We start from the raw sequence: 21,661 nt of genomic DNA, 5'->3' as shown, positions 1-21,661 counted from the left end.
TTGGCTGTGGAGGAAGGATGCTCCTGAAGGACTTTCCAGGGAAGAAAGAATCCTCTGGGGGAGCGAGAGGGAGGAGGGAGAGGAGGAGAGAGAGAGATCTACCAAATTGCTCCCAAAGGCTCTCCCGCCTGGTCCTGGGTTGGCTGCTCGGCCTCTCTCCTCCATTCTCTTGGCTCCGGTGGCTCTTTTTGAAACTTCCAGCCTGGAAAGCACATACCCCAGGGCTCTGCAAGCCTCCTTTTGGCTAGACATTGCTTTCCGTTCACCCCCAGCATGCTCTCACAGTGCACAACCAGGAATCAGAATCCTAGAAATGGTCAAGTTCTTTCTCAGAGATGGGAAGCTGGGGACCAGAAAGATGAATCGGCTTACCCAAGACCTGTGGTCGGCAAACTGCGGCTCTCGAGCCACAGGCGGCTGTTTGGCCCCTTGAGTGTGGCTCTTCCGACAAAATACCACGGCCTGGGCGAGTCTATTTGAAGAAGTGGCGCTAGAAGAAGTTTAAGTTTAAAACATTTGGCTCTCCAAAGAAATTTCAATCGTTGTGCTGTTGATATTTGGCTCTGTTGACTAATGAGTTTGCCAGCCACTGCCCAAGACTGTATATGTATACTGCTAACACCCATTCCATTGTATCAGGAGAGAGGGGTGTCCTCCAAATTCAGCCAACCTGCGGCTCATCTTCCAGGCGTGGGGGGTGGGATCACGCACTTTATTTGACTTTCATGAGTCTCTGATCTCAAGAATGTCTCCTGGGCCTGGGAACATAGCTGAGACACAACCCCCTGGCAGCCAGCAGTCACTACAGGAGCTGGGCAATTCCTATAGACACCCAGGACTGGCTCAGAGCCCCACCCAGGGGAGGGGTTGAGGGAGGCCCTGCCCACCTATCTGCCTAGCTGGTCCTGCAGCTCCCTTTCCCACAGAGAGAGCCGCTCCATCAGAGAGCGTCTGTGTGTGGGCCTCCAAGAGGCCAGGGCTGAGGATGGGGAGCACCTCGGGGACCCAGAAGACCATTCCCTGCCTGAAAGCCCGGCCTGAAGGCGCGAAGGACCTGCCCTAACACAGCCTCGGCAGCTGTCCGGTAAGGGCTGGGCCCTCTGGGTGCTCGGAGGGAGAAGAGGGGAGGAGATCCAAATAGGAGCCCTGCTGGGACTGAGGGGAGGGGACAGGGCCTGGAATTTGCAGAGCACCTGCCCAATATCAGGTCTCCCCGATGTCTCAAGAACTACCGGTTACCATCCCATTGTACATTGGGGACAGTTAACCCTCAGGGAGAAGTGACACCGGCTCAGAGCAGGCAGCTGAGCCTGGGTCCAGCTCCTGGTCTGGCACTTGAGCCGCAGGTGGGGGGCCGGCATCACACAGGTGACCGTGTGGTTTTCTCAAGGAGGGCCCGTGGCGATAGGCCTCCCACACCCAGGCCTCACGTGGGCGTCCCTCCTGCTTCCCCACAGGCTTCTGCTGTGCTGACTGAGGATGGGAACAGTGGCCGAGCAGGGAGCCGTTTGGGGTTCATAGCATTCATGGGAGGGAGATTCTGGGAATGGGAGTGAGGACCCACACACACTGGGGTGACCTCTGCTTCTCAGAGCCAGCCCAGAGGAAGGTGCCATCGGCCACCTGGGAGCCTGGGAAGTCGTGGCTGACCCGGCTGGCCAGGTCCTTTCTGAGGTGGCGCTCCCGTCAGCTCGGCCCCAGGTGGCAGCCTGCACTGTGGTTCTCGGTCACTGGGGGATCACAGAGGTCCCCCTGGAAGACTTAAGAGGGAGAGGGGAATGGAAACTAATGTGTATTGAATACTCCTCCCCGCCCCCCCTTCTCCCCCATTTGTCAGATGGGAAAACCAAGGCTCTGAGAGGTTAAATGGCGCAGGTGTGATGGCTCCGCCCCAGGAGGAGCTCGTTAAGCCTCTGGTCAATGGAATGAATGAGCGGAGGAAGGCACCGGAGTCACTCCCATGACCCTCTTTAACGCAGCGCTGGGACAGGATAGCCGGGGAGGGGGGCATGGACTGAAGGGAGAAGGTTGGAATGTGACCATGGATGGGTTGATGTTTTGTCCATAGCTGGTATTTTGATGAGTGAGAAGGAGCGGCTGAGGTAGAGAAATATGACGGAGTGCAGGGTTATCGGAGCTGACATACATGGTTTTGTAACAATAAAAATATTTGAAAGTATTCATAACGAGGGCATGTGCTATATCAATGTTGGGATATTGATCTCCTGAAATACCGTGCAGCCGAGACAAGAGAGGCAGGCCTCTAGGTACGGCATCGGACCGTGCGGCTGGCATTGGGAGGGCCCGTGTGTCATGGGTCAGGGGTTAAAGTGCTGGGGTCAGCTTGCTGGGACTCAGTGGCCTCTCACCCCCCGTGCTCCCCAGGAACTGTGTGTAATCCTCTCGCAGCCTCAGCCTTTTCTCTTGAAAATGAAGAGAGTGGCAGCAGCTGCTCAAAGGATTTGTTGTGAGGATGCGAGGGTGTCTCAGCACAGGGCAAGCACGCATTAAAGTTTGTTTTAATGTTTGCTGTTATTATTAAGTGAAAAAAGTAAATAGCAAAAAAAAAAAAAAATGCGTGTTATCCCCTCTTTTATTTTTTTATTTTTTTCTTTACGCAAAAATGTACGTGTATGTAAATACACAGGTGTGTGCAGAGATGAAATGGCCGCCAGCTGGTTCTCTGGGAGCAGTGAGGCCAGGGAGAAGGGAGGGAGGGGCTGGCAGCGTTGAATGGATTTCAGCTTTTAGAGAAGGTTTAGGCTCCCGGCAGTACTGAGCCCCACAGCCCAGCCTTCCTCGCTGTCATTTGTTAAATCCATGCACACACACAGACGCGTGGAGACTTACACTGTTACCTTGACCATCTCTGTCTGGGTTTCGTGTCTGCAATGAGCATGCATTGTTTCGTAAGTAAAATAATATTCCTTAGTGGCTGAGTTACCCGCTCTGCCCCAGAACGGCTGGATGGTAGGAAGTGGTTGGGTTCACAGAGGTCACCACCGAGGAGGGAGGGCCTGCCCTGGGCCTGTGGGGACCGGGCCTGAGCCCCGCCTCCACCCCCACTCTGCTGCCTCGACACCGGTGCTGCCTGCTCTCTCAGGGAACCTGACAGCAGCTCCAAAGGAGGCCAGGCCGGGGCCATGCCTACTGGTCAGTCCTGGCCACGCAGGGTGCTCACCCCCACCGGCCAGTGGCCTCCGGGCATCTCGGGAGCAGGTCCGGGGTCAGCCAGTGTCCTGGCTCCACAAAGGAGGCAGCCAGCCCTGGCCTCAGAGCTCCCTCCTCTCCCCCCTGGTCACAGTGTGGTGGCCTCCCACCAGCTGTTTGCTCACCGCGGGGCGGGCACACCTCAGAGGTATAAGAGTTGGGGCCCAGATCGCCTCATTAGCGCTAGGACTGCAATCAAGTGAGTCAGAAGTGTTCTCCTGGTGGAGGGTCTCGCCTTCACTTTGTAAGCAATACAACATCCTAAAGCACAACTACTTGAGGGGGTCTGTGCAGGGGGAGCCCACCAGCGCACCAGGCCTGTGAGGGCCAGGAGACAGTCTGTGTATGGGAAGCACCCCTTCATTCTCTGGCACATGGGGGGCCCTTGGGAGGTTTCATTTCCTGTGTCCGTGGCCTGCTAACAGGCCTAGACCCTCAGGTAAATAAGGGGCACCTGGCACGTTTGGTTGTGGATAGTTGGGGTGTCCTTCCCGGCGGAGTCAGGGCAGGGACGGGGTAAAGACGGTCTCAGGTTCATGACAAGCTGGGCCGCTGCCTTTCTGGTGCCGTGCACCACCCTCTGAGCAAGGCTCAGCCTTTTGTTGGTGAGATTTAAACTGATCCCCCTAAAGGAAGTCATCAGGGAACACGGGGACACGTGGGAAGCAGGAAGAGTAACCAAATGGGTGAGCCAGGCTGCTGTCCACACCTCGTGAGGAATGCTGCCCCTGGTGATGCCCGGGTGGGGCTGAGGGGGGGCGGGGAGGCCGGGCTGAGGGGGGGATGGGAGGCCGGGCTGAGGGGGGGATGGGAGGCCAGGCTGAGGGGGGGATGGGAGGCCGGGCTGAGGGGGGGGTGGGAGGCCGGGCTGAGGGGGGATGGGAGGCTGGGCTGAGGGGGAGATGGGAGGCTGGGCTGGGGCGGGGGGGGGGGGGGGGGGGCGGGGAGGCCGGGCTGAGAGGGGGTGGGAGGCCGGGCTGAGGGGGGATGGGAGGCTGGGCTGGGGGGGGGGGCGGGGAGGCCGGGCTGAGAGGGGGTGGGAGGCTGGGCTGAGGGGGGATAGGAGGCCGGGCTGAGGCGGGGTGGGAGGCTGGGCTAAGAGGGGGTGAGCCTTTTGCACTGCCTCTCACCTGCCCCCTCTTTCCCCAGGTGATTCCTCCTTGGGCTCCTCTCTGCACAAGCGGCTCCTCACCATGAGGCAGAGCCTCCCCTTGGCCGTGCTGTGCCTGAGCCTCCTGGCCGGCAGGTGAGCTCTGCCTCCCCACAGCGGCCTTGGCCTGCACCCTCCGGGTCTGCCCCGGGGGAGCGGGGCAGCTCCCGGCCCACAGGACCGCCTGCCATTCATTCTCCCTGGAGAACTCGCCCCGGGGGTTATTGGGGAGACCCTTGGAGGGGCCCCAAATCACCACAGCAGGGCAAGTGGGCACTAGAACGGAGTGGGGTGCGGCCGTGTCCAGTCGGCAGCTGAAAGGCAGAGATTTCTCTTTGGGAAAGTCGCAGCTGGTACCCGGGCCCAGACGTGTACATGCAGACACAGCTCGGGTTTGCGTACACATCATTCACGTGTGAACAGGCGTGTGCACGAGCCCTGCTTCCTTTTCCAGGATGCGTGTGCAGGGGAGCCGGCTCCCCAGGGAGGTCAGCAGAAGTGACAAGCTGTCCCTGCCCGGCTTCGAGAACCTCACTGTCGGATATAACAAGTTTCTCCGGCCCAATTTCGGCGGTAAGTCATCTTTTTTGCCCAGGACATCAATCCAAAGGACAGGAGCCGAGGGGGCTCGGGAGGGTGGCTGACTGTGTGCGGCCTGCAGCCCGCGGAGGGCTGGCAGTGATGGATGAGCGCAGCCGCAATGAGTGTCCCCACGACCTCGGAGAACGCACTGGGTCTCCCGCCTGCGGCATAAACTCTCCTCACCAGGGAGGTCACAGAGCCGCCTGGCAGCCTCTCTCTGCCTGCCTCTGCCCCCACTTCCCGTGTCATTGTTCAAGGGACCCGCCGCATCTCACCGGGACTGGCCCACCTGGTCTCCCCACCTCCCACCTGCCCCTCAGGGCCACCCTCCCCCCTCCACTCAACATGAAGCCCCAGACATCTGCCTGCCAGTCTGAGCCCTCCCCACCCCCTGTGCCCTCCACACACGTGTGCCCCAAAGGCTCCCTGACCCCCGAGGCCTCCCTGGACTCCAGGCCTTTGCTGAAGCCATTTATCTGCCAAGAGAGGCTTCTCCCAACCCAGCTCCCTGGTGAAAATGGCAGTTTTCCTCCAGGTCTCAGAGCGAAGGCCTCCTCCTCCGAGAAGCCTTCCCGGATTCGGCCAGGTGCCATCCCCTTTCTCCCCGCTTTATTTTGAACGTAACTCCACATGACGGCCACTACCTGGCGATGCTGTCGCTGTCGCTGGTTTTATGCCTGTCTCAGCTCTGGGCCGCAGCCCCCGGGCGAGTCCTGCTTTATGTACCTCACTAACCCCAGCAGCAGCTCAGGACGTGACACAGAGGACGTTGTTGATATTTGCTGAAAGAATGAGGCAGCAGGGCAGTCATGAGACCCTCGGCACAGCTCTGCACGGGTCTCAGGCTCTATTTATAAAACGGGACACTGAACCGAGGTGGCCTCTCGCAGCGCCACGCAGAGCAGAAAGCAGTAGAGGGAGCCGTGGCCTTGAACAGACCTGGGGTTGGCTCCTGGCTCTCCTGTGTGGCCAGCCCCTTCGCTTCCTGAGCCTCAGTCTTCCTTTCTGCAGCCTGGGAGCAGGCCATGCACCTGTCGGGGAGGACTGAACGAGGGGAAGGGCGAACACACGGAGCACGGTGCCTGCCAGGCATCGGGGCGCAGTCAGTTTTAGTCCCCGTTCCTTCCCGCTCCTCCCTTCAGGCGTCAGCATTCTCTGGGCGGGGCTAGGATGAGTGAAGCAGGGACTGAGAGGGGGCCAGCTGTCTAGGACATATTTGGGCAATATCTGTGAAGGCTGTAGGGTGGGGAAAGGGGGAAGCTGGAGTGTCATCAGATTGCAATGCAGGTCTGACCCCAGGGGACGGAGGAGGGAGAAGGGAGGAGGAGGTATGTTAGCAGCAGAATTTCCAATGTGCATGGAAAGGCCAACAGCGAGTCCAGGAGCCAGAGCTCCCGTCAGAGAAGTCTCCACCCTGCGCCTCCCAGGAGGGTCCGCCTTAGTCCCCTTGTCGCGCTCAGTCCCTGGGGGGGGCAGGGCCACGGGAAGGGTGGTCTCGGAGCCAATGCCATCATAGACTCAGAGCACAGGGGCTGGCCCTGGGTCAGTGACACCCCTCGGTAAAAGATCTGAGACTCACGTTCATGGCCACAGTCAGGACCCGAGGTCCTTATGTTCAGGTACCCAGGGGGCTCCAACCCCCCCTGGGTTTCCCAGGCCCAGCTGAACCCTAACAACAAGTAGGTGAATCTGACAGCCGGTTAGGTGCCCCCTCCATGTCTCCGCCTCCCTGATCTGTCCGGCCAGGGCACTGCTCTTCCTGCTGCCGCTCACCGGCCAGCAAGATGTCAGGTCCTCGGGGAAGGTGCCCGTTCTGAACCTTGATCACATGAGGCCCAGGTCCTCCTTGGGGGAAATGCTCAGCCAGAAAGCACAGCCCCAGCCCCTTCTCTGTGCCGTGGCACTTGGGCTCCTTCAGGAGCCTGCATTCCCATGGCAGCCTGGAGGCCCCCGGAGGAAGTGGTGGTTCTCTGGAACGTCTCTCCATCCAGGTTCTGAAATGCCCAGGTCTGTAAGACACAAGGCCTGCAGAGGATTTTCCCGGGACTGAGCTGGACAGAGCGCCAATTTGCAAGCAGGCACCAGTGAGCACTGCCCAGGAACCGGCTCTGACCTCTTTCCTAGGAGAAAGCTGCCCTCTGGTGGCACAGCTAGTGTTATAAGATCAGGGAAAGAAAGGGCAAGCGCTGGCCCACGGAAGCACCCCCTGAGGCCGGCCTGGACGAGGCCACCGGGAAACAAACTAGATAAGAGCTGCAGTGGGGCTGGAGCGCTCGTGTGTTTTCCAGTTTTCCACATGCCCCGGGAAGCCACTCACACTGACCCACTGGCCACTGGGTTCCAGGCACTTCCCATAGACCCGTAACCTTCCCAGCCCAGCCCTGGCCGGTGGGCATGAGTAGCTCTGTTTATAGGTGAGAAACTGTATGTAGCACAGAAAGGGTTAGCAATTTGCTCAAGGTCACACAGCTATGAAGTGGCCGGCATGGGATCCAATCATTCTGAATCCAAGTTTCTCTTCCTGGACGGATAGAAAGCTACCTGGTGTCACACTCCTTCAGTCCCTTCCAGGATCTATCCCCAGATATCCCCTCTTTTCTAGCAAGTATGAAGAAGTATTACTATCCTTGTTGTTTTTAATTGCATCGGCTCTTAAACTCCATTTCCAAATTCCTACCTGCATTCTATGGCTCGGGTTCCTCGGATAAATAATTTGGTCACTTTGAGGGATTCCCACTGATCAGATGTTTTTAAAGCATCCCTGGATTCCACCTCTCCCCATCCTGGTCACTGCACTGTCACAGTCCCCGAATCACTCCCGTCATTTATTGCAAGAAAATGTTAGTGCATCTACTCACCTGGTCAGTATACACTTGTTCCTTTTCCAGAATTAGCTGGGATTATTGGGGGGGCGGGGGGGAGGAGGGTATATGCCATTGACTGGGCACCTATGATCACGTGACAGACACCATGCTGGGAGCCTGAGCAGATAACTGTCTTTGAGCCCCATCGGCACGCCCAGCTGGGCATGCATTGGAGGTACAGTCCCTCTCATCCCCACCTTATAAAGAAGCCATCACAGGCCCCATCTCAGTCAGCCCTTTTCGTGACCCTATGGTGTTCTTGGTTTTACCCCACTGACAGGTGAGACAAGTGCAGTTCCGGCAGATTTGGTATCGCTTCCCAGGTCACCGAGCTGAGGTCAAACTCACCTCTTCTGACTCCGGCGCCTTCCTCGCGCACTCCAGGCTGAGAGGAGACCCCTGGCATGGCCTTGGGCTCAGGAGCGGGGCCTGGCCCTCTCAGGCGTTGGGCCCACGTGGGGAAGGTTCTGGGATTCTGACTAGTTCAGGGTTCAGAGGAGCAAAGGAAGGGGAGAGGGGGAGAAGTACCATAGGTGCGTGAGAGCTCACGCAGGAGCAGTCTTGAATGCCACCTTGTGGTGGATTTACTTAGTTGAAGGGGGGAAGATACCTGTGCACCAAATCTCACTAAGCTTTCTGAGCAATTAGTCTCTTGCAAGTGCCATAGGAAAAGTCCTCCAAATACATAATACCGAGCACCACGATCGCCTTTAGAATACACATAAAGAATAGTGTGGTCTCCCTTAGATGAAGCCAGCTGTGTATTTGTGCTTTTCTCTCACACAGAGGGAGGCACAGTCTACAGGCGTTCTCTTGTGAGAGGGGAGAGGAGGGTAGAAATTAACTTGTATTTTATCTTCTTCTAGAGCAGCCACTTTCAACCTTTTTCATCTCACGGCACCTATAAACTAATAATAAAATCCCACGGCACACCAAAAATATTTTTTCCCAACATAATAAAGAAATAGGCATAATTTTTATTTGTTCACACCAGATGACTATTGTTGTGTTGGCTGTTGTTTTGTTTTGGGGTTGTTGGGTTTTTTTGTGTGTGGGTTTTTTTTTGTTTTTGTTTTTTGTTTTACAATATAAGGGAAAAGAGGTCAGTGCTCCTAACTGAATAGTCAGGTATTGCATGTTTTAAAACTTCTTGCAGCTCTCTAGTTGAAAATCACTGTTCTAAAGCATTTCAGATTTTCCAACAGTCAAGCGTTACTTTTGGAATCTTCCAATTAAAAAAATAGTCCTGGCCAGTTGGCTCAGTGGAGAAAGAGTCAGCCTGTGGACTACAAGAGTCCCAGATTCAGTTCCAGTCAAGGGCACATACCTTGGTTACTGGGTTACTGGTCGGGGTGAGTGTGGCAGGCAACCAATGTGTCTCTCTCACATCAATGTTTCTCTCTGTCTCTCCCTCTCCCTCCCACTCTCTAAAGATTGGTGGAAATATCCTCGGGGGAGGATTAATAAAACATATACACATACGCTGTTGTAGTGTTACGAAGCCTCCTGTCAGTGTGTCTAAGGAAGTCTTCCTGGTTTTCTCTCCAATCTTAGGAGAGCCCGTTCAGATAGCCCTGACCCTGGACATCGCCAGCATTTACAGTATCTCAGAGAGTAACATGGTAAGTGAAGCCCCTCCGTCTGCCACCGAGGGGGTCCCCCTCTTTGTGTTTAAGGGGAGACGTGAAAACAGGACAGACTTACCTAGGTGGGTGCCGATTCTGAAGCTCAGACTCTGGAAGATTCTTGTGAAACAGACCGAATAAGTAACCGGAGGAAAGTGGATTCAGAGGCCAGGAGGGGAGAATCGAGGGAGTGGAGTGGATACATTTAGTGAGGAATAAGAAGTACATTTAGTGGTGGATAAGAATCGGGGTTCCCATTCTAGAGTTACCATCTAGAACATGGTTTTCAACCTTCCTAATGCCATGACCTTTTGATATAGTTCCTCATGTTGCGGTGACCCCCATAAAATTGATTTTGTTGCTACTTCATAGCTATAATTTTGCTACTGATATGAATAGTAACGTAAATATCTGTGTTTTCTGATGGTCTTAGGCAACCCTGCTAGCGGTTCTCAACCTGTGGGTCATGACAGGTTGAGAACCGCTGCTATAGAACCTAAGATCATCAGAAAACACAGATATTTATATTATGACTCATAACAGTAGCAAAATTACAGCTATGAAGAAGCAACGAAAATATAATAATTTTATGGTTGGTGATCACCACAACATGAGGAACTGTATCAAAGGGTCACTCCATTAGGAAGGTTGAGAACCACTGATCTAGAATAAGATACTTCATTCTCTCACGGCTGCAGGCCGCGGCCCCAAGCAAACTACTCACCAGTATCTGCCACAGTAGACCTACGTACTTGACCCCAGGGAAGTGGAGAGGGGAGTAAGACTTGACCTCCTCCGATTTTGGAATCTTTCTCTCGCACCCATTTCTACCCCCTTCTCCCCCTCCCCCCCCCCCGACCCCCAGGACTACACGGCCACCATCTACCTCAGGCAGCGCTGGACGGACCAGCGGCTGGTGTTCGAAGGCAACAAGAGCGTCACTCTGGATGCCCGCCTCGTGGAGTTCCTCTGGGTGCCGGACACGTACATCGTGGAGTCCAAGAAGTCCTTCCTGCACGAGGTCACCGTGGGAAACAGGCTCATCCGCCTCTTCTCCAACGGCACGGTCCTGTACGCCCTCAGGTGAGTGGGCACCCGCCACCTTGGGCTGGAGGGGAAACCGGTGCAAGAAAGGGCACAGGCGCATCTTGAGCAGCTGGGGCTGACTCTCAGACAGCCATGCCGAGGCCCCTTCCCACGCTCCTCCCCTCGTCCATCCTTGCCCCAAAGCCAGAAGGGCCTCCCTCCACTCAGTGTGGTTCCATGGCATCTGCTGAACAGCCGCTCTGTGCCAGGCCCTAGGCTGGACTCTGAAGAGACAGAGGGAGGCAGCTTTGCCCCAACACAGGCACAGGAGCAGAGGGAGTCCAGGATGCTGGGCCCAGGCTGAGAGAAGGTGCAGGGTTTGGGGTGATGTGAGAGGATGTGTTCACAGTACTCTGAGCCGAGTCCTAAAGAGCAAAAGGAAGTTAGCAAGGGAAGGAGGTGCGGGACGGCAAGAGCAAACAGACGGCCATATCAAGGACTTGCCTTTTATAGGGCGCTGGGGGTAGGGATGGGGTAGCTCCAGGATGCGTCTCCACTTGTTGCAGTCGTCTTTGTACAGAGAATCCAGGTGCAGGGCCCTTTGCCACTGTGGTCATGGGCTTCCCTCTGTCCCTTCTCCATTCCCTGAGGCCAAAAGATTCTCCCAACCAATTGCTCATGAAGCCATTAGCTGGCTAAACCACAAAGGTGCTCTGTAGGGGGGGTAATTAATGGGGGCAGCGGGGATGGAGGGTGACTCATCACTGCTCATGCAAACCAACTACTCCCAGAGGCCGTGGGGAGAAGGCCCGGAACCAAACGCTCCCAAATAAGAGGCTGGAGCTGTGACACCAAGACTGGACTAGCCAATAAAATGAATTTCTGGATTATTCGTCTGATCCTCTTCGGCTGCACTGACTTTTGCCAAGATCAGCCAAAATCTCAACTCCTCTTTCAAGAGCCCTAATGAGCCCTGGCCAGGTAGCTCAGTTGGTTAGAGCATCATCCCCAATATGCCAAGGTTGCGGGTTCAATCCCCAGTCAACCAATGAATGCATAATTACGAACAGCAATTCGATATTTCTCTCTCTCTTCCTTCCTCTGTCTCTCTATAAGAAAGCCAGGCTGGCATGGCTCAGTTGAATATAGACGTATGAACCAGGAGATTACTGTTCAATTCCCAGTCAGGGCACTTGCCCAGATGGCAGGCTCAATCCCAGTGTGGGGTGTGCAGGAGGCAGCCAATCAATGATTCTCTTTCACCATTGATGTTTCTATCTCTCTCCCTCTTCCCTTCCTCTCTGAAATCAATTAAAAATATATATACATTTTTTTAATTCAATAAGAAAAAAATTTTTAAAGCCTAATGAGACCTCTCCTTTGACCCCCAACTCCAACCAACACAGTCATCATGAATGCCTAGCAATGCCCCCTTCCCTGTGTTCCCACAGATGTGTGTGCATGTGCAAGTGTGTACCCGTGTCTGTACATCTGTCACGTACAAGGCTTACACATAATGGGTGATGGCTCATAGCCTGGCTGTAGAGTCAGACAGCTCTGGGGGAAATCGATCCTGCCTGGCTCCTGAGGGCAGGTGGACTCTCTGAGCCTCAGTTTCCTCAGCAGCAGGAGAGAAGTGATCGTCACTCCAGCTTCACGAAGCCGCTGTAGAAATGCAGAGATGTCGCTCACAAAGCGGGGAGCCCAGGGACTGGCTGGTGGCCGGTAAATTGCAGCTGTTGCTAGTCTCTCTCCCTTAATGGAGTGGGCGCCATACGGCAATCATTTCCACCTCCCCCAGCACCCAGCACAGTGCTTAATAAATAAAGGTGCCTAATAAAAACGTGTGACACTGAAGAAGGAAGGGAAAGGTCTGCCCGTGGACCCTCCCCTGGGAGGACTTAGCGATGCTTCATTGCACGTCTCTGTCTGTTGGTCCTTCAGAGCCACAGTGCCTGGTGCCCTTCGAAACCTCCCCTTCCTCTGCACGCTGATCCCTCCAGGAGGGAGGGACCTCGAGAGCCGTACGGCCTCCTGAGCTCGGGCTCCAGCCCCAGCTCTGCCTCCAAGAGCTGCGTGCGCCTGAGAGAGCCCTGAGTCTGTTGTCAAATGGTGACGGTAGTGACTGGGATCCCTGGTATAGCTTCTCCCGTTTGTCATGAAGGTGAAATTTAATAACTGGATGCAAAAGCATCTCAAGCCAATGAGTGAGTCTGTTCTGCAATGCTGTTGCAAGTTTGCCTCTGGATTACCAACATTCCAACTTCTTCCTCCCTTGTGGACCCCAGCATTCACCGCACCTCCCAGGTGTTGCTTAGCACAGAGAATCACAGGAAGGCTCTGAATGCAGGCTCCACACACACTCATTGTAGACTCAAGGCGAAAGTCTTCATGGCGCGCCCTTAGAAGGAACACGTACGTTGTATAGCATCCTCATAATGTTTTGAGCCTGTTCTTCCTTTTCTAGGATCACGACGACTGTGGCATGTAACATGGACCTGTCTAAATACCCCATGGACACCCAGACGTGCCAGTTGCAACTGGAAAGCTGTGAGTACATGTCCCGCAGGCCCCGGAGCTGGTGTGCTCAGGGACTCAGATCTGTGTGTTCACATGAGGTGCTGCACACACGGGCCTTTCTTTTCTTGATGTTGATTACACCAGATTTGACCCTTCTGACTGTACATCCAGAGGGACTTGGAGACTGCTCAAAGCCATACCTCCCCAAATTACATATTTTGGGGAAGACCATTGTGCATTGAGATAGAATAGTTCCCCCTAAGAGTGGACATGACAGCCAAGGAAACAGGGATCGGTAGGACTAGGGAGGGGGCTCAGAATCAGCGAAGGCATGGGCGCCAGAAAGGGCACAGCAGGGATAAGGAATGACAAGTATACAAAGCAACCCGGGGCATTTATCATACAACTTCCTTCAACTTCCCAAAGAAGTTGTTTGGCCTATATAAAGCTTAATGCAGTGATGCTGGTACGTGAGCATCTATCTGCACTGCAGGCCGGGGACCTGCTCATGATGAACAAGCAACTACTCAGTGTGAGTGTACCTCAAACAGTGTTGACGAGTAATCGCCATTGTTCCCTGGTGAACTTCTCTGAAATGCCCACCTAACCTGGGGCAGCGCTACCTCCAAGTCCTGGGAAAACAGTGCCATAGCGAGGACTCATTAAGGCCTCAAGGCGTGACTGGATGCAGGCACTCCCTGCCTGAGGGCACAAGTGGCCAACATCTAAGAACACAGCCATGAGAAGGCAACAGTCCTCTTTCAGAGGCAGGCAGTAAATTCAAGCCTCAGACCGGCAGATCCATCTCCTTATCGATCAAATGTGTGCCTAGGCTTCTTGTAACAAACAGCTGTTTTTTGGGGGGACAGACTACAACGTGAGGTTATCAAGACGAGAATCCCTTTCCACCCTCCATGGCAAAAGTAATTGCTCTCCGCGGGTGGCTGTTCTCGTCTCAGATCCCAGCAGTGAGAGTCTCCGGGAAACTTCAGCTCTCCGCTTGCCCCGCTTTCTGCGTCCCCATGAGCAGAGAGAGCTTTCACAGAGTGTTTATTGGCAGTGTATTTGGGTACAGAAAGCAACCCGGGGCATTTATCATCCATACATATTTAGGGTTTTGGCCTAAATGCCATCCCTAAAAAAGAGTTGATGCCATCCCACAAAGCCAACTGTCCAAGTTGGTAGGACTCCCTTTTTTAGATCACTTTCTTTTTATTTCTTTGGGATCCTAGGCCTGTTTGGTCAACTCCCTTTAGTAAGTTTGGAGGTGCTTCCAAAGGAAAGTCCTCAGACAGTTTCTACCTGGAAATCCTCTAAGACAGTGGTTGGCAAATCATGGCTCATAAACCACATGCGGCTCTTTGGCCCCTTGAGTGTGGCTCTTCCACAAAATGGCATGTGCAGGCATGCACACTATTGAAACTTCGTGGCCCATGCACAGAAGTCGGTTTTCAGCCTGGGCGAGTCTAGTTTGAAGAAGTGGCATTAGAAGTTTAAGTTTAAAAAATGTGGCTCTCAAAAGAAATTTCAGATGTTGTACTGCTGACATTTGGCTCTGTTGACTAATGAGTTTACCAACCACTGCTCTAAGAGGTCCTGACTTCTTCCTTGCCCTTGGAGGGGAGCTAGATGCTTGTAAACAGTGGAAGCCATAGCTAAGGGTCCCCAGAAGGCCAGCTCCAGCACAGGCATCCTCTTGCCAGCAGCCCGGGGAACAGAGGCTGGGGGAAAGACCAGAATCCCTGGGCTTTTCCCATCACTGGCTGTGTGCCTTTGGGTGAGAAGAACAGCATCTCTGGACCTTGGTCTCCTCATGAGTGACGTGGGATAAATAATAGGATCTGACTCCCAGAGCTATTCGTTAACAGCTTAATTGGGATAGATTTACAGACCACACGATTCACCCGTTTTAAGTGTACAATTCGAAGGTGTGTGGTAAGTTTGCCAAGTTGTGCGACCACTACAACGTTTTGTTGCGAGAACATTTCTGTCACCTACAGAGACCTCTTGTGCCCATGTACCATCACTTTCATTGCCGCCACCAGCCCCCCAGGCTACCACTAACCTACTTTCCGTCTCTGAATTTGCCTGTTTGGGATATTTTACATAAATTGGATCAATGCTTTATGCGGTCTCTTGCATCTGGATCCTTTCACTTAGCATGTTTCTGAGGTGAATCAGTACTGCGTCCCTTTTACTGCGTTATTCCTCGTTATTCCATACAAACGCATACAATCCGTGGAGGCCCTCTGGCCTGTTCCACCCCTAGCTGTGATGAGTAATGCTGCCATGGACAGTTGTGTTCAGTTGTTTGTGGACATGACTTGGTTTTTCTTGGCAGATACTTAGGAGAGAATAATAGGTCAAATGGCAAAATCCATAGTAATCCTATCCTATATAATATCTGATATAATGAAGAGCAAATATGCTAATTAGACCAAACAGCAGACTGACCTTCCGGACGACCTTGCGGACAAAGCTGGGGTTCCAAAGGCCAAGCCCCTCGCACAAATTTCATGCATCTGGCCTCTAGTATAATATACACTGAGTGGCCAGATGATGATGATCTCTGAATGCATAATAATCTGGCCACTCAGTGTATGTCCTATATAATAAAAGGCAAATATGCAAATTGTCCCCTCGACCAGGAGTTTGCCCAGCAGGCAGACTGGCCAACTGCTCATATCCTCTTCCCCTGGCCAGGCTGGCCGGACCCCAGGCTGGCCGAACCCCTTCCATGAATTTATGGAAGATAAATAAATCCCAAATCCTAGAGCCTCTTGGGATTTATTTATCTTCCATACAACACACATACACACACACATACACATACACACATACACACATGCACGCACACACACACACACACACTGAGTGGCCAGATTATTATGTATTCGGAGATCATAATAATCTGGCCACTCAGTGTATATGTCTCAACTATGAGATCCATCCCAATCTCAGAAAATGTAAAAAGTATAGCATAGGGAATAGTCATTAATATTGTAAAAACTACGTATAGTGCTGATAAGTCATATAAATAGCTAACCACTATGCCATACACTGGAAATTAATATGCCACTGAATGTCAACTGTAATTGGAATTTTTTTAAATTAACCTGAAAAAAAATATGAAGAAAAATAGAAATATCTACCATGCAAGTTTGTCAGAACATAAATGTTTAACAAAAGGCAGCTGTTACTACTATTATCAATGCAGTTAGTCAAACTGCTATGAGATTTCTCAAATGCCTGTGTTTATTGACATCAATAAAGTGGCCTGCAGCAGGGTTTTAGTGTGTTGCGTTTTTTGCCCACATGGAAATAGGAACAGCCTGATTTTCAAGTCCCCAGGAATACTGTGGGTGGTGTCAGACTGTCCTGGAAGGCACTACCCCGCATAGACCTTGTGTGTTCACACGTGTCCAATAAATCCTATCTAATAAAAGCTCGGCCATTGAATGGCAGAATGACCGGAACAACCAGAACAATCGTGGCCCCTTGCCCTGGCTGGCCCTGCCCAGATTGGCCCTCATTAGAGTGGCCAACAAGCCCCCACCAGTGCATGAAGTCATGCACTGGGCCTCTAGTATTTAAATAATGAGAGAGGTCATGTGCCTGGATCTGCACTTAGCACTGACCCGCATAGGGTGCTCATAGGTCATCCCATCCCGAGTAGACACTGCAGTTACAGGTGAGAAACCAGGCCACATGTACCCGGACTCATCCTTGGACTTGGCCCCATCCCGATGAACGCCTGTGGTCTCCATAGCGTAGCGTTGCCCAGTCCAGTCCCGCCGCCACCTTCCCGCACTGACCGGGCTCTGCTCCTCGCCAGGGGGCTACGACGGCAGCGACGTGGAGTTCCGCTGGCTGCGCGGGAACGACTCGGTGCGGGGCCTGGAGAACCTGCGGCTGGCGCAGTACACCATCCAGCGCTACTTCACCCTGGTCACCAGGTCGCAGCAGGAGACCGGTAACTCGTGGGGCCAACTGAACAAAAGCAAAATAGCTGAGTCCAAAACGTGACCCCTTCTCCACTCTGTCCTCTCAGGGCCCTGGAGCCCCTCTGCAGGGTGGCGGGGCCGTGGGGCTTGGAGTTGGCACTTTTACCTGCGCCACACCCAGTCCCGCACGGCCCCCTAGGGGCTCCCAGTCTGGCGAGGTGGGTGACTAGGACACCAGCAGTTATGTGCTGCGGGGATAATAGGTCGGAGAAAGGCACAGGAAGAGGATCGTGGTGGGTGGGGGGATCAGCACCCCTATAAATCCAGCATTTCCTTTCGTGAACTCGATGACAGCTCCTGACTCTCTAGGTGTGGTGGGTGACCGAGGGCTGACTGTACAGGCAGCGAAGTTCAATGTCCCGCGGCGAAGCTGCTGCCCTGAGAGCAGACGTGAGCCCCCCCCCCCCCCCACCCCCTTGCTTTCCCTCTCAGGCAATTACACGCGATTGGTCCTGCAGTTTGAGCTCCGGAGGAATGTCCTGTACTTCATCTTGGAGACCTACGTCCCTTCCACATTCCTCGTGGTGCTGTCCTGGGTTTCGTTTTGGATCTCCCTCGATTCCGTTCCTGCAAGAACCTGCATCGGTGAGCAGCTCCAGCCCGAGGTTTCTAAGAGCTGGTCCTGCTAGGTCCTGCCCGCCTCCCTTTCTCCTGCCACAGCTTACATCGATAGTCACCAGGCAGTTCCAGGGGTTGGTTTTTTGAGGGAAATAGAAAGAAAAAGAGAGAGACTACTCTAGGAGCAGTACATTTTTAAACTTCATTTTATAGTGACAGATAAGGAAATACTGTGATTAAAGGGTGTGTTGCCAATTATTTTGCATAATGACCAACCCCCTCCAATGAGAAGACAGAAGGTGAAACATTAAAAAAAAAACAAAAAAAAAAAACCTATGGCTCATATCTGTACAAAACGGACAATTCTGTCCTGTTCCAGAAGGCCACAGATTCTCCAAAATGAGCTCAGTTCCATTTCTGAGTCCTGTGCCCACCTGGCCAAGTCCCGGATGGAGACGGTCTCCCTGGTAACTGTGGGAGGTTCCCTGGCCACTGGCGTGGGAACATGGCCTGCCTGTCTTCCCAGGAGTGACCACCGTGTTGTCGATGACCACCCTGATGATCGGGTCCCGCACTTCCCTTCCCAACACCAACTGCTTCATCAAGGCCATCGACGTGTACCTGGGGATCTGCTTCAGCTTTGTGTTCGGGGCCCTCCTGGAGTACGCAGTCGCCCACTACAGCTCCTTACAGCAGATGGCGGCCAAAGACAGGGTGAGGATTCTGATTCGTCACTTGTGCCCCGTGTGCTGTTCAGTAGAGATGGCCTGGACCTGGTTACTCCCTCCCTACCCTCCTCTCCCCCCCTACCGTCCTCTCCCCCACACCCCCAGCCCATCCCCCATAACGCACCTGGCTCCAGTGACTCTCATCTTGTTCAGGTAGGAGCTGCTGGAAGTCACAATGCCTTTTGAAAATGACTGTTCTTTTCACCAAATGCAATGAGATAGTAATACGCTTAATTTTCCAGCGGAAAATAACTGTTATCTCTATGCAACATAAAATCACACCTACAAGAACAAGCATGCACAAAAAAACAAACGAACAAAAAACAATATTAAACCAAATGTGATCAGCTATTGTACTTACAAGTTTCAGATTAATCTGCATTTACTATTTCATTCTTTGGTGCATTCTTGTTTTCTTAAATTAGACAAATAATGCTTTACTGGAAAAAAGGTATGAAAAATCAAATTGTGGCAAATTTCTTGATTAACGTATTTTTCTGCTAATTGGAAATGTGGCCCAGCTCTCAGAATAATAATGGCTATGATGTATGGAGCACTTACATGTGCCAGGCACAATACCAAGCCCTTTGCAAGTGTTATATCCTTTAAAATGCTCATGGCAACCCAGTCAGGCCCTTTTCATTTTGATGCTTGTGGAGTCTGATGTAGGGGACCGGGAAGGGGCTTTTCCCAGGGGACACAGATAGGAAGACGTAGAGCTTGGATGTGAACCTAATTAATTCTCCTTGGCTCCCAAGGCTGACTCTTATCTGTTATTCCCACTTGCAGTGGGCAACTAGCCATGCTCTTAATAACCATTCTCTCCAGGCCCATGGAACCCTGGGATTCTTTGGAAGTCCAAGTTGATAGGCATTGGCATATGAAAACTCATGCTAAAAAGCAAAAATAAAATAAAAAAATAATTAAGGGATAGAAATCCAAAACAGAAGAAGTGCCCCCTTTAGCAGAGTGCCAGGACTACACGGGGTCTAATGATGAGGAAATGAGGAATCGGAGGAGCCCAAAGACCCAGGAGTCTTCCCTTGTGTTCGACTATTGTGAACAATATTTCACACAGTCATGCTAGCCAAGTGACAAAGGCAAATGATCATGTGTGCCAGCCAAGGTAGACATAGATTTCACTTCCTTTCTTCCTTAAGGAGACAATGGTTAATTACCAAAAAAAAATCTGAATTTGGTAGATTGCCAAAAAGGGAATTGGAGAAAGATCCATCACTGAGGCCCCAGAAAGCCCTTGTTTTGCCATGTGTACAATAGTAACTTCACTCCAGAGTACTTGCTGTGTGCCAATCAACTCGCCAGCCTCGCATAGTCCACCCAACAACCCATCAGATGGGTACCATTATTATCCCGATTTTACTGTTAGGAACCTACCACTCAGAGAAATGAGATAACCCATCTAAGATTCCACATCTAGTGAGCGACCTGGCCAAGGATCCATATTCGGTTCTCTCTGACGTCACTACGCTCTTCACATCCTGTGTCACCCCAACATGTTGACGAATGGCAATTCCCTGGGATTTTAAGGAGCATCACTATTTCTGTTTGTGGCGAGACCTCGGGACACTGCTGATTTCTGTTATTTCTCATAATCAATTACTTCCCCCTCCCTGAGACAGAATGAAGTCCCTCAAACACCTACTAAATGTTTTACATAATTTATATCACTTAATCTTCCAATCAGACTCAAGAGGTAGGTATTAATATCATCACCATTTTAAAGGGATTGTGATGACTAAAATTTCATAGGAGTGAGAGACAGAGCGGGATTTGAACCCAGGCCAGTTAACTTCAAAGCTGTGCATTTAGTATTTAGCACACAGCTCTGCATAGCTAGAGTGAACAATGGTCAGTCTTCCCATTACACAAGCTAAGGACAAGGGAACGGTGCCTACAAGCAGGATAATACGACTGCTAAGTCTGGCTTACCAGCCAATCTCCGATGCACTCAATGTCACCCTTTTAAGCAATACTTAGGCCTCCAAGTATATAAATATTTATTTTGCTGACTCAAGCCTTCCAGCTAACTGCATTGTCTATGAACTAGGGGGTGCCGAAGGAAGTGGAAGAAGTCAATATTACTAACATCATCAACAGCTCCATTTCCAGCTTTAAACGGAAGATCAGCTTTGCCACCATTGAAATTTCTGGTGATAACGTCGACTACAGCAACTTGACTATGAAAACCAGTGACAAGTTCAAGTTTGTCTTTCGGGATAAGATGGGAAGGATTGTTGATTATTTCACAATTCGAAACCCCAGTAACGTGGATCGATATTCCAAACTACTGTTTCCATTGGTCTTTATGCTGGCCAATGTATTTTACTGGGCATATTATATGTATTTTTAAGAGGACATTAAAAATGTCCATGTCAGTGGACTTCAGTAGAAGGAAATAATGATGTAAATGGTATTCTAAGCCAAGTGTGCGCCCTAACCCAATGGTGCTACAAATAACTAAAGTAACAGTTTAGCATTTATTATCAAAGAATGGACTCCCCCCTCAGCCATTCTTTAAGCTTGTAGACATCCCAGCATTACAGGGTCTTATAATAGAAACATCAATTCATTCCTGTTTTATCTTTACAAAAGACATCCCCATGGAGCCAAGATTACAAACAGTACTCAGGGTTGGCTGCCTGCTCAGTGGGTCCCTGGTCTGCATTTACCTCACATAAAAAATATGAGAGGGAGGCCATTCCATGTACTGAGTAACCCGCAAGTGGCAGGGGTTGTTTCTGAATTAATCATACATGCCATTTGTTAAATCTACATAATGCTTATAAAATGCATTGTTGCCTATTTAGGGAGCAACATTTTCTAGTTTTTTGGTTTTGATTGAAATGAAATGTGGGCCTAAGTCAGTTTACTGAAAGTCACTGTATTAACACCAAGGTGAGTTTTTAACACTGTACTTAATACCACAACAGAATTGTCCCCAAATTCCAATAAGTCCCACCGCTGAAAAGTCAGATGTAAGTGAAGAAAAATTTAGTGGATCAATAATCTCACACATAAACCCCTTGTTTCTAAGATACAGTGGCTTCCCCACATTTTGGAAGGGCTCTGGGGCTTTATTCCCCATTTGGCATGCCTTATCCCTTTATCGTTATACACACGCCAACCCTCAACATTGCTGGAGCTCTTTCCCCATATCAGGGATGGAAATGGAGGCTGTTTGGTTTTGTTGTGCTTTTTAGCTATTCTGGGAGTCTTAGTGTGGACTGTTGCCGTGAAGATTTGCATTGTTGAGCGCATTTTTATCTGCTATGCATTCCCAGCAGCAGACCCCTGCATCCTTCCAGGAGGAGCTTGCACCCCCAGGCTCTAATGACCAGGAACGATGTTTACTCGATAATGAACTGCATTTCCC

General features: G+C 51.8%; 1 protein-coding gene across 2 annotated transcripts; it reads left to right on the top strand.

Moving 5' to 3' along the window:
- The first annotated feature begins 916 nt into the window (after positions 1–916).
- LOC118711636 (gamma-aminobutyric acid type A receptor subunit pi) lies at positions 917–20,691 on the top strand. Of its 2 annotated transcripts, XM_036424861.2 has the most exons (11): positions 917–1,079; positions 2,069–2,071; positions 4,360–4,456; positions 4,815–4,933; positions 9,361–9,428; positions 10,297–10,514; positions 12,925–13,007; positions 16,813–16,950; positions 17,414–17,566; positions 18,066–18,253; positions 20,336–20,691. In XM_036424861.2, the coding sequence occupies exons 3-11, from the start codon at positions 4,404–4,406 to the stop codon at positions 20,636–20,638; spliced, it is 1,323 nt and encodes a 440-aa protein (XP_036280754.1). In that variant the 5' UTR covers positions 917–1,079; positions 2,069–2,071; positions 4,360–4,403; the 3' UTR covers positions 20,639–20,691. The 2 variants fall into 2 exon arrangements, with proteins under 2 accessions (XP_036280754.1, XP_045432634.1); XM_045576678.1 differs by lacking the exon at positions 2,069–2,071 and having other exon boundaries at positions 917–1,084.
- The last annotated feature ends 970 nt before the right edge of the window (positions 20,692–21,661 follow it).

This window comes from Pipistrellus kuhlii, unplaced genomic scaffold, assembly GCF_014108245.1.
Source record: "Pipistrellus kuhlii isolate mPipKuh1 unplaced genomic scaffold, mPipKuh1.p scaffold_m20_p_8, whole genome shotgun sequence".
NCBI classification, from domain to species: Eukaryota; Metazoa; Chordata; class Mammalia; order Chiroptera; family Vespertilionidae; genus Pipistrellus; species Pipistrellus kuhlii.
The sequence above is the reverse complement of the archived record's forward strand: the minus strand, read 5'-3'. Positions and strand labels throughout refer to the sequence as shown.

Excerpts from the sequence above, each read along its gene's own strand:
- LOC118711636 (XM_036424861.2), top strand. The coding sequence starts at position 4,404 with ATGAGGCAGAGCCTCCCCTTGGCCGTGCTGTGCCTGAGCCTCCTGGCC. Across the intron at positions 4,457-4,814 it reads CTGAGCCTCCTGGCCGGCAG|GATGCGTGTGCAGGGGAGCC; the intron begins GTGAGCTCTGCC and ends TTCCTTTTCCAG. Across the intron at positions 18,254-20,335 it reads AGATGGCGGCCAAAGACAGG|GGGGTGCCGAAGGAAGTGGA; the intron begins GTGAGGATTCTG and ends TCTATGAACTAG.